Source organism: Nicotiana sylvestris, chromosome 4 (genome assembly GCF_000393655.2).
Source record: "Nicotiana sylvestris chromosome 4, ASM39365v2, whole genome shotgun sequence".
Taxonomy (NCBI): domain Eukaryota; kingdom Viridiplantae; phylum Streptophyta; class Magnoliopsida; order Solanales; family Solanaceae; genus Nicotiana; species Nicotiana sylvestris.
In genome coordinates, this window is record NC_091060.1 from 102,414,551 (window position 1) to 102,430,511 (window position 15,961).

The following is a 15,961-nucleotide window of genomic DNA, read 5'->3' on the forward strand; positions in this document are numbered from 1 at the left end:
TGAAGTAAATTTCATATTGCGGTATGAGTTCAGAATCAGGAAAAAAAAAGAATTAAGTGACTGTGTAATGTGTATGACGGTGGAAGGTATACAGAAATGTTATATTGAGGCGAAGCAGGCGGGTTGTCTCCTGCAGTGTTCTGAGATTGTGTGATCCTTATGCTGTCTGTTAGAAGATCTCATTCACAAGTGAACCATATGTGTTGATATTTAAAATTTGGGTCACTTGGTAAAGTGGGCTTAACTATTACGAGAGTGAATGCGAGATTTGCATAGAGTTAAAGTACCCGATGGTCGGTGTTTCAAGAGCTTATGAAGGACTGAGTCTAATCTCTCTATGGTATTATGGAAGCAACAAAGTATACGCGTTATAAGTTATGGTGCATGTTTTGATCTTTGGTGTTGAGCCTAGAGGGGGAGGTCGATCAGGGGGCGGTCAGGCCCGTTTCTATACACTCCCAGGTAGACCCGACGCCATTGCTTCGGATGTTGTCATTACAGGTATTGTTTCAGTCTGCCATAGAGATGCCTTTGTATTATTTGATCCCGGTTCCACCTTTTCTTATGTGTCATCATACTTTGCTCGTTATTTGGGTGCGCCCCGTGAGTTTCTTGCTTTACCTGTTCATGTATCTACCCCGGTGGGCGATACTGTTGTTGTAGACCGTGTGTACCGGTCATGTGTGGTGACTATTGGGGGTCTGGAGACCCGAGTAGATCTATTGCTATTGATCATGGTGGATTTTGATGTCATTCTGGGCATGGATTGGCTATCCCCGTGTCGTGCTATTCTAGACTGTCATGCTAAAACAGTCATTTTGGCTATGCCGGGTGTACCACGGATCGAGTGGCGTGGTGTGACTGATTATGTTCCTAGTACAGTGATATCCTTCTTGAAGGCCCAACGTATGGTTGGGAAGGGTTGCCTTTCATATATAGCGTTTGTGAGGGATGTTGGAGCCGAGACTCCTAGTATTGATTCTGTTCCAGTTGTAAGGGTTTTCCCAATGTTTTTCCTGCAGACCTGTCGGGCATGCCACCAGACAGGGATATTGATTTTGGTATTGACCTGTTGCCAGGCACTCAGCCCATTTCTATTCCACCGTATCGTATGGCACCAGCAGAGTTGAAGGAATTGAAAGAACAGCTTCAGGAACTCCTAGATAAGGGGTTCATTCGGCCTAGTGTGTCACCTTGGGATGCGCCCGTTCTGTTTGTGAAGAAGAAAGATGGCACAATGAGAATGTGCATCTATTATAGGAAATTGAACAAAGTAACAATTAAGAACAAGTATCCTTTGCCTCGCATTGATGATTTATTTGATCAGCTTCAGGGAGCGAGAGTGTTCTCCAAGATTGATCTCCGTTCGGGCTATCACCAGTTGACGATCAGGGATTCAGATATTCTTAAGACTGCTTTCAGGACCAGATATGGTCATTATGAGTTTCTTGTTATGTCTTTTGGGCTAACCATTACCCCAGCAGCATTCATACATTTGATGAACAGCGTGTCCCGGCCTTATCTTGATTCGTTCGTTATATTATTCATTGATGATATCCTGGTGTACTCGCATAGTCAGAAGGAGCACGCGGAGCATGTGAGAGTTGTGTTGTAGAGATTGAGGGAGGAGAAGCTTTATGCCAAGTTCTCCAAGTGTGAGTTTTGGCTTAGTACAGTGGCTTTCTTGGGACACGTGGTGTCCAGCGAGGGTATTCAGATTGACCCAAAGAAGATAGAGGCGGTTCAGAGTTGGCCTAGACCATCCTCAGCCACAGAGATTCGTAGCTTTCTTGGGTTAGCAGGCTAATAGCCGATTTGTTTAGGGATTTTCATCCATTGCATCACCCTTGACCAAGTTGACTCAGAAGGGTGCTCCATTTGTATGGTCGGACGAGTGTGAGGAGAGCTTTTAGAAGCTCAAGACAGCCTTGACCACAGCTCCAGTGTTGGTTTTGCCATCAGCTTCAGGTTCATATACTGTGTATTGTGATGCTTCGAGAGTTGGGATTGGTTGTGTGTTGATGCAGGATGGTAGAGTTATTGCTTATGCTTCTCGTCAGTTGAAGCCCCATGAGAAGAACTACACCGTTCATGATTTGGAGTTGGCTGCCATAGTTCATGCATTGAAGATTTGGAGGCATTACTTGTATGGCGTATCTTGTGAGGTGTTCACTGATCATCGCAATCTTCAGCATTTGTTCAAGCAAAAGGATCTTAATTTGAGGCAGTGGAGATGGTTAGAGTTGCTTAAGGATTATGATATCACTATTCTGTATCATTCGAGAAAGGCCAATGTTGTGGCCGATGCTTTGAGCCGAAAGACAGTGAGTATGGGGAGTTTGGCATATATTTCAGTTGGGGAGAGACCACTTGCAGTTGATGTTCAGGCCTTGGCCAATCAGTTTGTGAGATTGGATATTTCGAAGCCCAGTCGGGTGTTGGCTTGTGTGGTTTCTCGGTCTTCCTTATATGATTGCATCAAAGAGCGCCAGTATGATGATCCGCATTTGCTTGTCCTTAAGGATAGAGTTCAGCATGGTGATGCCAGAGATGTGACCATCGGTTATGATGGTGTGTTGAGGATGCAGGGATGGATTTGTGTGCCCAATGTGGATGGGCTTAGAGCATTGATTCTGGAAGAGGCCCATAGCTCGTGGTATTCTATCCATCCGAGTGCCGCGAAGATGTATCAGGATTTGAGGCAGCACTATTGGTGGAGAAGAATGAAGAAAGGTATCGTGGGATTTGTACCTCGGTGTCTTAATTGTCAGCAGGTGAAATATGAGCATCAGAGACCGGGTGACTTGCTTCAGCAGATGGATATTCCCAAGTGGAAGTGGGAGAGAGTCACCATGGATTTTGTGAGTGGTCATCCTCGGACTTTAAAGAAGTTCGATGCTATTTGGGTGATGGTAGATCGGCTGACCAAGTCCGTGCACTTCATCCTTGTGTGTACTACCTATTCTTCAGAGCGGTTAGCATGAATTTATATCCGGGAGATTGTTCGGTTTCATGGTGTTCCGGTCTCCATCATCTCAGATAGAGGTACTCAGTTTACTTCCCAGTTTTGTAAATCTATTCAGCGAGAGTTGGCTACTCAGGTGGAGTTAAGCACAACTTTTCATTCTCAGACGGACGTACAGTCCGAGCGTACGATTCAGAAATTGGAGGACATGTTGCGTGCTTGTGTTATTGACTTTGGAGGTTCATGGGATGAGTTTCTACCGCTTGCAGAGTTTGCTTACAATAACAGTTATCAGTCGAGTATTCAGATGGCTCCGTATGAGGCTTTGTACGCGAGGCGGTGTAGATCTCCGGTTGGTTGGTTCGAGCCCGGTGAGGCTAGACTATTGGGGACAGATTTGGTTCAGGATGCCTTAGAGAAGGTGAAGGTGATTCAGGAGAGGCTTCATACAGCGCAGTCGTGTCAGAAGAGTTATGCAGACCGGAAGGTTCAAGATGTGTCTTATATGGTTGGTGAGAAGGTCTTGCTGAAGGTTTCGCCCATGAAGGGTGTTATGAGGTTTAGGAAGAAAGGAAAGTTGAGTCCGTGATTTATTGGGCCATTCGAGGTGCTTCGGAGGATTGGGGAGGTGGCTTATGAGCTTGCTTTGCCACCCAGCTTGTCTAGCGTGCATCCGGTATTTCATGTTTCTATGCTCCGGAAGTATATTGGGGATCCGTCTCATGTTTTGGACTTTAGCACGGTTCAGTTGGATGATGATTTGACCTTTGATGTGGAGCTAGTAGCTATTTTGGGTCGTCAGGTTCGGAAGTTGAGGTCAAAGGATATAGCTTCAGTGAAAGTGTAGTGGAGAGGTCGGCACGTGGAGGAGGCTACCTGGGAGACCGAGCGAGATATGCGGAGCAGATATCCTCACCTATTTGAGGCTTCAGGTATGATTCTTGACTCGTTCGAGGACGAACATTTGTTTAAATTAGGGAGGATATGACGACCCGGCCAGTCGTCTCATGAGTTACCGCTCTGTCTTCCTCCATTTCAGCTTATTTATGCTTGTTATCCGTGTTTTATGTGATTGGGTTGATTGGTTTGCGGTTGGTGTGGTTTTGGTAAGAAATGAGACACTTAGTCTCTTCTAAGAAGGCTTAAGTTGGAAAACGTCAACTGGATGTTGACTTATGTGTTAGAGGGCTCGGATGTGAGTTCTGATGGTTCGGTTAGCTTCCGGAGGTGATTTGTGACTTTGGAGCGCGATCGGAATGGGTTTTGGAGTTGTAGAGAAAATTTCGGCTTGAATTGGCGAAATTAATATTTGGCAATTTCCGGTTGATTGGCGAGATTTTTACATAGGGGTCAGAATGGAATTCCGAGAGTTGCAGTAGCTTTGTTGTGTCATTTGGGATGTGTGTGAAAAATTTTAGGTTATCCGGACGAAATTTGATAGACTTTTTGATCGAAAGCATAATTCAAGAGTTCTTGGAGTTCTTAGGCTTGAATTCGATGTAATTTGATGGTTTTGATGTTGTATGAGGTGTTTTGAGGATTGGAATGAGTTTGGAGGATGTTTTAGGATGCGTTGGTGCTTTTAGTTGAGGTCCTGGGGGCCTCGGGGTGATTTCGAATGGCTAACGGGAAGTTTGGAGTTGAAAAATATAATAGAAAATGCAGCAGTTGTAGCAGGTCCAAGAGGACTGCAGGGGCGCGGCCGCGGTAGGCGTCACGCGGATCACGCTAGCTTGCGCGGAAAGGGCGCGGCCGCGGTAGGCATCGCGCGGACCGCACAAAAACGGGCGCGGCCACGGTAGGTGTCGCGCGGACCGCGCTGGTTTGTGCGGACCACGGTTAATTGGTGCGGACCACAGTCGATTTGGTGCGGCCCGCGGTGAGAAAACCTGAAGGGTACTCTATATAAATACGAGGTTTTGGGTTTTATTTGATATTTTGACCTAGAGAGCTCGGATTTTGGCAATTTTTCGAGGGTTTTTCAAGAAATTCTTCGGGGTAAGTGATTTTAACTCAGATTTGGCTAGAGTACATGAATCTATCATTGAATTCATCATTTGATTCGTTATTTGGGATGGAATTTGGGAAGAAAATTGTGAAAACTTTTAAAAATATAAAATAATGATTTGAAGGACCAAATGGTATCGGAATTGGATAATTTTGGTGTGGTTAGACTCGTGAGGGTATGAGGATTCTGAAAATGTAAATTTTACCCGATTCCGAGATGTGGGCCAGGAACTCGGGTTTTGCTAATTTCGAGATTTTTGATATTTTTTGAATGTTTTCGCTTGGGCTATGTTCCCTTAGCATACTGTGACCTATTCGTTCTGATTTTGGATAGATTCGAAGCGCGTGGAGGCCAATTTTAGAGGCAAGGGCATAGCGAGCTAGAGTTTTGGCCAGTTTGAGGTGAGTAATGATTTTAAATGATGTCCTGAGGGTTTGAAGCCCCGGATTTGCACAATGTAGTGCTATACTAAGAGGAGATACACGCTGTGTGACGAGCGTGAGGTTCAATGCTATGGGAATTGGGACTTGGTCCATCCCGAATGATATTTTACTACATTTTTGATTGAGACATATACTTTATGTTGTGAATTGGGCTTGTTGCCATGCTTGGGGCCTTGTGCCGACCTGTAGAACCCTTAGGGGATTTTTGACTAGTTTTCCTCACTTATTTTGTTAAAGAATTTATATCCCCAGTCATGTTTCCAATTGTTTAAGAATGATATGAACCAAATTTTTGAAATGTTAATCATAAATAGGAAGAGATATGAGGGCTGAGATCCCGACCGTACATTATGCCCGAGAGGCTGTGATGTTTAAATGACTAAGAGGGGTCGAGGACCCAATAGTGAGGATATTTTATATGATATGGATGGGGGTTTGCGCCGCAGCAGATATATATATTATACACATTATGGATCCGGCTACACGCCGAAGCAATTACTTATATGGATTGGGCTGCACGCCGCAGCAATTATAAAGCGCTTGAGCTGAAGGAGCCTCTCCGGAGTTTGCACACCCCCAGTGAGCGCAGTCAACTATTAGTATTATGGATCGGGCTATACGCCACAGCGATATACGGATCGGGATGCACGCCGCAACGGTATATATATATATATATATATATATATATATATATATATATATATATATATATATTGATTCGGCTGTCGTGAGAAGTATATGAATTGAGAACTGAGGATAAGAACGAATAAATGAACTGAAATGCTTGAGGAGCTGATTTATACTGATTATATTTGTTTTACATGGTTTAAAGAATTTCACATGATTTCCTCATTCACTGCTGCTTAAATGATTTTGTTGTTTTGATATAGAACTGCTTAGTGCCTTTACGTGATTTCATACTGTCAGCCATTATTTATTGTTATTACTCACTGGGTCGGAGTACTCACATTACTCCCTGCACCATGTGTGCAAGTACAGGTATTCCTGAGGCATAGAGCGAGCTTTCCTGCCGTTCTGTCTTCATCGGAGTTATCGAGGTAGCTGCATGGCGTTCGCAGACACGATTTCTCCTTTTATATCCACTTATCATTCCGCATTTTAGACATATTTCTGTATTAGATTGTTGAAACCTTGTATTCGAGGCTTAGACTTGTGACACCGGATCAGTGGGCTGTTTTACAGAGATTTTTTGTTTCGTGATTATGGTTTCCGCACATTTCATCTGTTAAATTCATACTTCTATTTATATTAAATTGGTATTAAATCACGAAAATTGGTATTGATTTATAAAGAAAGAGATCGTGAGATGTTAGTTGGTCGGACTTGCCTAGCTTTGTGTTGGGCGCCATCACGGCCGGGGTTGGGGTCGTGACAATAATGGTGTAAATGTACGACATAAAAATAAGAACACATATGTTTCTTGAAATAACTTTGATAAAGTTTTCATTTGAACTTTGTCAAGTTTAAATAACATCTTACATGTATTTAAATAACCCAGTATTTTTATTTATAACCCATTTCTATACATTGCCAGTTTTCTTTTGATTGGCTTTATGTTATTGGCTCGTAACATTGCTCTGCACTTGATTCATTCAATGAATAGACTTTTGGGCTTTGACTTGAACTTTGATTATTTCTCAGTCTCCTTTGCCTTCTTTATACATATGTCATATGTATATTATATTGTCCCCCAAGTGTTTGACCTTTGAAGTATGAAATCTTGAGTACTTGATTACTCATCTCATTCGGTCCTTTTCCTGAAAAGGAAAAAACATATGGGACTCGAAGGTGCGATTATAGATAAAGACTGCTTAACCCCTTTGAATTTCTATCAGAATATTTGTAACCCTAGACCGAGAATTTATACTTTTCCATGTGTCTCTCAGGTCGTGATTCATCATTTAGTACGGGTTAGCTTTTTGACTATCATCTAAAATTGTTAGTAAAATTTTAATAATTCAAGAATAAAATTTTAAAATGAGGATACCTAACCATGAACGGCATTACAATGTGAAGGTAATATCTTGTCATCCATTGTTTCCATCTTGTATGCTCCTTTTTCCTGCAATACCTTGAATCTTATAAGGTCCTTCCCAAGTTGGACTTAACTTTCCCACATCAACCACTCTTGTGTATTGAAAAACCTTCTTGAGTACGAAGTACCCAATCTTAAAGTATCTTAGGCGAGCTTTCCGATGATAACATCGTTCCATGACTTGTTTTTGTGCTGCCATTCTTATTAATGCAGCTTCCCTTTTTTCTTCAAGTAAATCTAGGTTTATTCGTATTTCTTCTTCGTTGGATTCCTCAGTCGCTTGTGTATACCTCGTGCTTGACTCTCCTAACTCAACTGGGATTAGTTCTTCATCTTCGTACACCAGTGAAAATGGTGTTTCACCCGTACTTGTTTTTGTTGTTGTGCGGTACGCCGATAAAACACCAGGTAGCAACTCTGGCCAATTGCCTTTGGACTCTTCCAGTCGATTCTTCAAATTGTTGATAATGACTTTATTCATCGATTCAGCTTTTCCATTACCCACCGGATGGTAAGGCGTTGAGGTAATCCTTTTGATCTGCCAACTTTGAAAAAAATCCGTGATTTGTGCACCTATAAATTGCGGGCCGTTATCACATACGATTTCCTTTAGTACGCCGAATCGACATATAATATTTCTCCAAATGAAATCTTTGACCTTTTTTCACGTACCTGTTTAAAAGCACCTGCTTCTACCCATTTAGTAAAGTAATCAGTAAGTACTAGCAGAAATTTTACCTTGACTTTTGCTTGTTGTAGTGGACTCATGATATCCATCCCCCACTTCATAAAAGGCCACGGTGCAATGACCGGATGTAACAACTCTGCAGGTCTATGCATATTGTTACCGTATCTTTGGCACTTATCACATGTAGCCACAAAATTTTCTGCTTATTCTTCCATTTTGGGCCAATAATAGTCGGCTTTAATCATGGTTTTAACTAAAGATCTTCCTCCTGCATGATTTCCACAATGCCCCTCGTGTATTTCTCTCATCATATACTCTGTTTGAGAAGGCCCGAGGCATCTTGCTAAGGGACCACCGAACATTTTAGGATAAAGATTACCTTGCTTTAAACAGTACCGAGCGGCCTTTTTATGAAGCGTGTGAGCCTTTTTCTTATCTTCAGGGACGGTTCCATACTGCAAAAAAGTGACAATCTTGTTCCTCCAATCCCAAGTTAAGTTATTGAAATTTACCTCTTCTTGCCATGATCAAGTACTGAATGAACAAATGAATTACAGAAGCACTTTTGTTACTCGTCACGTCTACCGCAAATGCGAGATTAGCTAGGGCGTCTGCCTCGACATTTTCCTCTCTTGGCATCTGCACAACTTTTTAGGTTTGGAATTGCCTAACCAGATCATGTGCCTTCTCTAAGTATTGTTGCATTCATGCTTCCCTGGCTGTATAAGTCCCCAGCATTTGATTAACTACGAGCTGCGAATCGCTTTTGATTACGATTTGCTCTATGCCAAGTTCGCATGTCAGTTCTAAACCTGCAATTACAGCTTTATACTCTGCCTCATTGTTAGTTATAGGATGACATTTTATGGCTTGTCGTATGGTTTTACCTGTAGGTGGTACCAAAACAATTCCTAGACCTGCCCCTTTCACATTTGATGAGCCATCAGTAAATAAGGTCCAAGTTCCTAGATTAGACTCGTTGAATACATGTTGTTCCTTTTCTGCTTCTAGTTGCATCCCTTGGCTAAAATTGGCCAAAAAATCTGCCAACACATGTGATTTTATTGCAGTTCTAGGTCGATATGTGATGTTATATTCACTCAATTCTATGGCCCACTTGGGTAACCTACCTGATTACTCATGTTTGTGTAATATATTACGCAATGGATAAGTAGTTACTCGAGAGATAGGGTGGCATTGAAAATAAGGCCTTAGCTTTTTAGATGCCATGATTAATGCAAGTGAAAGTTTTTCTAGCTGACGATATCGTGTCTCGGCATCTAATAATGACTTACTAACATAATAAATTGGAGACTGTTTACCTTGGTCTTCACAAACTAAAACAACACTCACCGCTACTTTTGAAAAAGCTAGGTAGATAAGCAACCTTTCCCCATCTTTTGGTTTTGCGAGCAACGTTGGATTTGACAGGTAAACCTTCAACTTTTTGAGCGCTTGTTGACATTCCTCAGACCATTCGAACTGATCTTGCTTTTTAAGAGCTGAAAAGAACTTAAAGCATTTTTCTGATGACTTGGAAGTAAATCTTCCTAAAGCTGCAATTCTTCCTGCCAGTCTTTGTACCTCTTTCCTACTTGTAAGCATATCAGGGATTTCCTCAATGGCTTTAATCTGCGTGGGATTTACCTCAATGCCACCGTTAGAAACAAGAAAACCCAAAAATTTACCTTATGAAACGCCAAGTGCACATTTCTCGGGATTTAGCTTCATATTGAATTTTCGTAAGATCTGAAATGTATCAGACATGTGCTGTATATGATTCCTTGATTGTTGAGATTTGACGAGCATATCATCTATGTAGACTTCCACAGTTTTTCCTAAATGTTCTTGGAGCATTTTGGTCACCAACCTTTGATACGTGGCACCAGCGTTTTTGAGGCCAAATGGCATTACTTTGTAACAGTAAGTCCCCCTGTCTGTTATAAATGAAGTTTTTTTCTCATCTAGGGGATCCATTTTGATTTGATTATACCCTGAATATGCATCTAAAAAGCTTAACAATTCATGTCCCGCAGTAGAATCAATTAGTTGATCTGTATGTGGTAACGAAAAAGAATCTTTAGGACAAGCTTTGTTTAGGTCGGTGCAATCTACACAAACTCGCCATTTACCATTCTTTTTTGGTACTACTACAGTATTAGCTAACCAATTAGGATACTTTACCTTGCGGATAGACCCAATTTTTAAAAGTTTTTGGACCTCATCTTGAATCACCTCATTTTTGAAAGATCCCTGCTTTCTCTTCTTTTGTTTGATAGGTGGATACAATGGATCTTCATTTAACTGTGAGTCTTTACTTTCGGGGGTATTCCTGTCGTATCAGAATGGGACCATGCAAAGCAATCCATGTTAATTTTCAAAAATTCAATAAACTTACCTTTCATTTTGTGGCTTAAGTTGGCCCCAATGTAGACTTTCTTTTCAGGCCATTGTGTGAATAGTTATACAGCCTCCAACTCTTCAATCATTATTTTGATATTTTCATTTTCTTTCGGTTCTTGGATGGAATCGGGCCTTGAGTCTACATCTGTTTTCCCATGTTCAGTTGAGGCTTGTGTCGTAGTATCCTCAACTGGATTCTTTAATATCTATTGTTCTTCATTTTTTGTGCTTGAATCTGCTATAGAGTTGATGCTCCTGGATGTCTGTTGATCCCCACAGATTTGACGTATTCCCCATGGTAATGGAAATTTAATAACTTGATGTAAGGTAGACGACACAACATCTATTTCGTGAATCCATGGTCCCCCGAGAATCATATTGTAAGCCATTTCAATCTCTACCACTTGAAATTTTGTATCTTTGACAACTCCTTCTACAAATGTGTTAAGTACTACCTCCTCTTTTGTCACGACGCTTGAATTATCAAAGCCAGATAAAGTATGTGCCTTAGGTACTAGCTTATCTTCAGCTTGCATCTCGTTTAATACTCTTAGAAAAATGATGTTCACGGAACTACCTGGATCAATCAAAACTCGTTTCACATTAGTATCATGTACTAGTAGAGATATTACCAGTACATCATTGTGTGGAGTTAACACGCCATCCACATCTGCATCATCAAATGTAATACTTTCTTCCTCCAAAACATGTCGGACCCGCTTCCCGTGTGTAACTGTAACTTTCGAAATTTTCTTGGCCGTCGTTTCTGTCACGCCGTTAAATTATTCTCCCCCGCTTATAACAATAATGGTCTTTTTCAGAGAAGGAGGTTTAGGGGGCTCCTGCCTGTACTTCATGTATGCTTGCTTTTCCTTTTCACTAAATAGCTCGGTAAGATATCCTTGCTTTAATAAATGGTCTACTTCTCCTTGTAGCAATCTACAATCTGTCGTTTTATGACCATGATCGTTATGAAACTCGCACCAGTGATCAGGATTGTGCCTATTTGGATTTGATCTCATTTTCCATGGCCACCGCTCCTTATCACCCATGCTTCTTAATACTGCTACTAACCCTGAAGTGCTGACATTAAAATTGTAATCGCCAAATCTTGCCTTCAAGTTTCTATCATCATCTCACGTCTCTCGTGCGTTTTGATCTTTTCCAAACCTTGAGGATGAACCTGACTCTCTATCTCTTGACCTATGATCATACCTTGAATTATCTTGCTTTGAATATGAGTCTCTTACTGTTGGTCCCATGTAGGATTCGTATCTATTTTTACCGGACCTTTTTCGGTTTCAGCACGTCTCAAACTCACCTTATCCTATTTTTAAGACCGGGAGATGGTATCTTCTTCAATCCTTAGCTTTGTGTTGTATCTGTTGTAAACATCATTCCAGGTTGTTACTGGAAATTCACTAGACTTTCCTTGAGTCATCTCGTGGCTTCTGAGATTTTCTTATTCAAATTACTGGCAAAAGCCATAGCTGCCTAGTTATCAGGTACGCGTGGTAACATCATCCTTTCACGCTGGAAAATATCTACGAATTTTCTAAGCATCTCGGAATCTCCTTGCTTTATTTTGAAAATATCTTCCATTCTTTTTTCGACTTTTTGAGCTACCGAATACGCTTTGATAAATGAATCTGCAAGCTCAGCAAAAGAATTTATAGAATTTTCGGGTAAGAGAGAATACCATGTTAATGCTCCCTTGGTGAGTGTTTTACCGAATTTCTTGATCAATACTGATTCAATTTCTTGTTTGGTTAAGTCGTTGCCCTTCACACCAGTTGTGAATGTAGTCACGTGGTCTCGTGGACCATTTGTGCCATCATATTTTGGAATATCAGGCATCTTGAACTTCTTCAGAATCGACACAGGAGCATCACTAGGATTCCAAGGTTGTTGTGAATATTTATCCATATATATTCCCTTGATTACAGGCGATACTCCAAGTATTTGCTCATAGCAATCGCTTTTCTCCTTGAGCTATTTCTGCAAGGTTAATACCAAATTTTGTAAATCAGAATTAACTATGTTACCTGGTTCGCTATCACAAGACTCGCTGGGAGTTCCACCACAGCCTGAATTAACGAGCCCAGAATGAGGGTTCTCCAAAGTATTGTGATTTGGAGTTGGTGGTGGTGGTGCAACTGGTAACTGGCTGGTAAAAGCCCGGAGAGAATTATTGACTTGTTGAGCAATTAATTTCTTCATAGCATCATCAAGTGCTTGTTCGTTCGCAACTCTGTCATTTTGATTTGCTTCAGATCTGTTTTGGTTCGCAACTCCGTTATTTGCTTCAGAGCCATCTGGAGTCCCCTCTCGTGACTGTCATTGTGAATCATGCGGCGAGGGAGGTGGGGTCCTATCATCCACAACATTCACTTGATGTTGTGGATCTTGGAGTGGCAAATTTTGTTGGTTATTGTCGTTGACATTCGACATGGTGGTTTTTGATGAAAGAATTGATTAAGAAAGCAAACGATTATCAGAGTCCCGACAACGAAATCAATTTGTTTAACCAAAAATTGGGATTTCGGCCAAAGCTTATTTTAGAAGAACTCGGTCTACAGATAATCAAATAGAAATAAGAATAATTGATATGAATAACAGCTGATAAAGCAAAGTAAATTAGTATATTCCAATAGTATTTCGTGCCTTTACAAATGTTCAGTCTCCTCCTTTTATAGCTATCTCTACGTAATACGTTTTGTTTCTCTCATAATAGAGCCATAATGGATAATTAATGGCATTTAATATAACGTTACAATTGGTAATCATAATTGATTTAATACAGATTTCATAACGTTTTCCGTAATTAATGCCAATTAATTATCGATAACACATATCTATACCGCTTTTTGCTATCCAGCTTCATTCTTCTGTTACGACTTCCGAATATTAAGAGGTTCGAGCATCTATCCTTTCTGATTTTCTTGGATCTCTGCCCATGTCTGTTGAAGTTCGTGCCTCTTCATCTATTCTTTGCTAACTGTCATCCTTTGACATGTACACGTGTCATGACGTATCACCTTATAATTAATTCTATATATGAACTTAATTTTTCCCAATACAGTTACGTTGTACTCAAAGATCTCTTTATTTACACCTAATTTGACTAGAGATTTCTGAACAAGGTTTGAAATTCAGTCATCTCTTTATTTTACTTGGATGTTGAAAGTTACACGTTCAATACATGCAAAATTTAATTTTGACATTATGTTGCTGCCAATTTGAGAAATCTGAGTATGCAAATTGCAAGAAGTCGCATGCATTTACGAATCCAGAAATTTTAATAAAAGGATTCATAAAAATGCAAGAATACCATACCTGAGATTCAAATATACAACCTAAAGTAATTTTTGAATCACTTTTACCATTATGCTAAAAACAATCCTTATTTCGAGAATGTTAATTTGAGTGCCCTTATGAATTACTAAAGAACCTGGTTCTTTACTGTATTCCTTAAACGTTAAGTAAAATAAGCAATAAATTAAACTTAACGATTTTATGTGGAAAATCAACTGGCTCATAAGGTGCAAAAACCACGACCTACTGCGTAGGATTTTCAACTTCAACTCCACTAGAACAATGAGCCAAAATATATCGATTACAAGATTGTTATTCAATACTCTCCAGTACTCCTACTACGACAATTTGATTTACAAGTTAGTGTAACCTGTAAAGCAAACACTCACTCAAACTCACTAATTGTTTGTGATATTTTGATTACAACTCGATATCCTAAAACATATTCACTAGACTGACTCAAGAAGAACACAATATTGGTACTCGACTAGAGTGTGTAAAATGTAGTTCTTCAGTTGATGTGTGAAAGGATATCATCAGCAGTCTAGATGGATAGTATTTAATTGTCTGGACTCCAAGATCTTCTAGGAGTCCTATGCATAATCAGCTCCTCGTTTGATAGGACTCCTATTGTTCCAAGGACTCCACAAGTCTTGGGACTCTTGTCTCTCACTTATTTATAGGTATCTTCTTAGGAAACAACCCACATCATGTGTAGCAGCCTTTTTTCCACCAAACTCGGACTTGGGTAACTTTGAGATAAAGTTGTTGTCTTACGAATATGTACAATCATTGACCATTAGGAGCTGGTCCTATACCCTGAGGAAATGGTTCTTAGAGCAGTTAAGTATCTACGTTGAGGACCTAGTTCTTTGAACATTGCATCTGAACAAACTTTGTTAATCATCAAAATCTCATGTCACGCCCCGAACCTGGCGGGCGAGGCCGTCACCCGATGCTTCACTTAAGCTAGCATACCAACTTGCGATTGAGGGACTCTAAACATACAATGTCATAATTTGGCATGGGGCCACATTGCAAGATAATTTATGAAGGAAAAAAATAAAACTTAACGGAAACTAGCTTTGACTAAAAATCAATATAAAGCTGGGCCGACAAGGCCATCATAACTACTACAGCTGACAAACTAACAAAATATATATACAAAGCCTAGAAGCCCAACGTACTGCACTAACTAATAAGATATGTCTACAAGCCTCTACTGATGGATGTATTGTGATCGGAACAAGGCACCGACCTACGCATAACATATATACATATATACAAAATATGTACACAAAAACCTAGACCCAATAACTTTGAAAGACGTGGAGCCTACCGATCAAGCTGAACTCAGGAAATACCTACTGAGGAGGTCTACCCATCTGTCTATCTGAACCTGCATGCATGAAATACAGCATCCCCAGAATAGGGACGTCAGTACAAAATAATGTACCGAGTATTTAAGTCAATAAAATAATTGAAAGCTGAAAGTGAACTGATAATATAATAACTGAAAGTAACTAGGAGTCAAAGATGATCTGGAGATATACTTACCTGTTGATACTGACTCAGCTCTCTCAATATAGTAAGTAAAATAAATGTCCGGCCCTATAAGGCTCGGTACCTGTAACTACTTGGTCGTAGTAGGCTCGTTCGTAGGCGCTCGGCCATACTAGGATAGGTATTTTGGCCATTCTGGGCTCACTCATAGGCGCTCGGCCACAGTAGACTCGGTATGTAACTTACCATCTGATCAAAGGTTGCCCAATACACTACAAAAAAACTGGAATTAGCTAGGAATATCGTCACTAATATGTCGCTAAATCGCCCATAGCTAGCAGAATTTCTTGATAATCTATCGCTAATCCGTCATTAAATGGGATTAGCAATGGATTTTTCTGTCTAGCTATAGAATTTGTCCCGCTAAAACCATATTGTTTTGTAGTGATAGGGGCCTGGCCACCGATTATAACTTTATGGTAGTTAAAATAATGTAATATTGTATATATATATATATATATATATATATAGACCCTCTGCTCTCTTTATTGGAAGAAGATAATACTTAACTGAATATAAA

General features: G+C 40.4%; 1 protein-coding gene across 1 annotated transcript; it reads right to left on the minus strand.

The window, feature by feature from the left end:
* Nucleotides 1-7,464: 7,464 nt before the first annotated feature.
* On the minus strand, nt 7,465-8,312 carry LOC138889919 (uncharacterized). Its single transcript, XM_070173264.1, has 2 exons — nt 8,145-8,312; nt 7,465-8,010 (listed from the first exon to the last, which is right to left on the minus strand). The coding sequence occupies exons 1-2, from the start codon at nt 8,310-8,312 to the stop codon at nt 7,465-7,467; spliced, it is 714 nt and encodes a 237-aa protein (XP_070029365.1).
* Between the last annotated feature and the right edge of the window lie 7,649 nt (nt 8,313-15,961).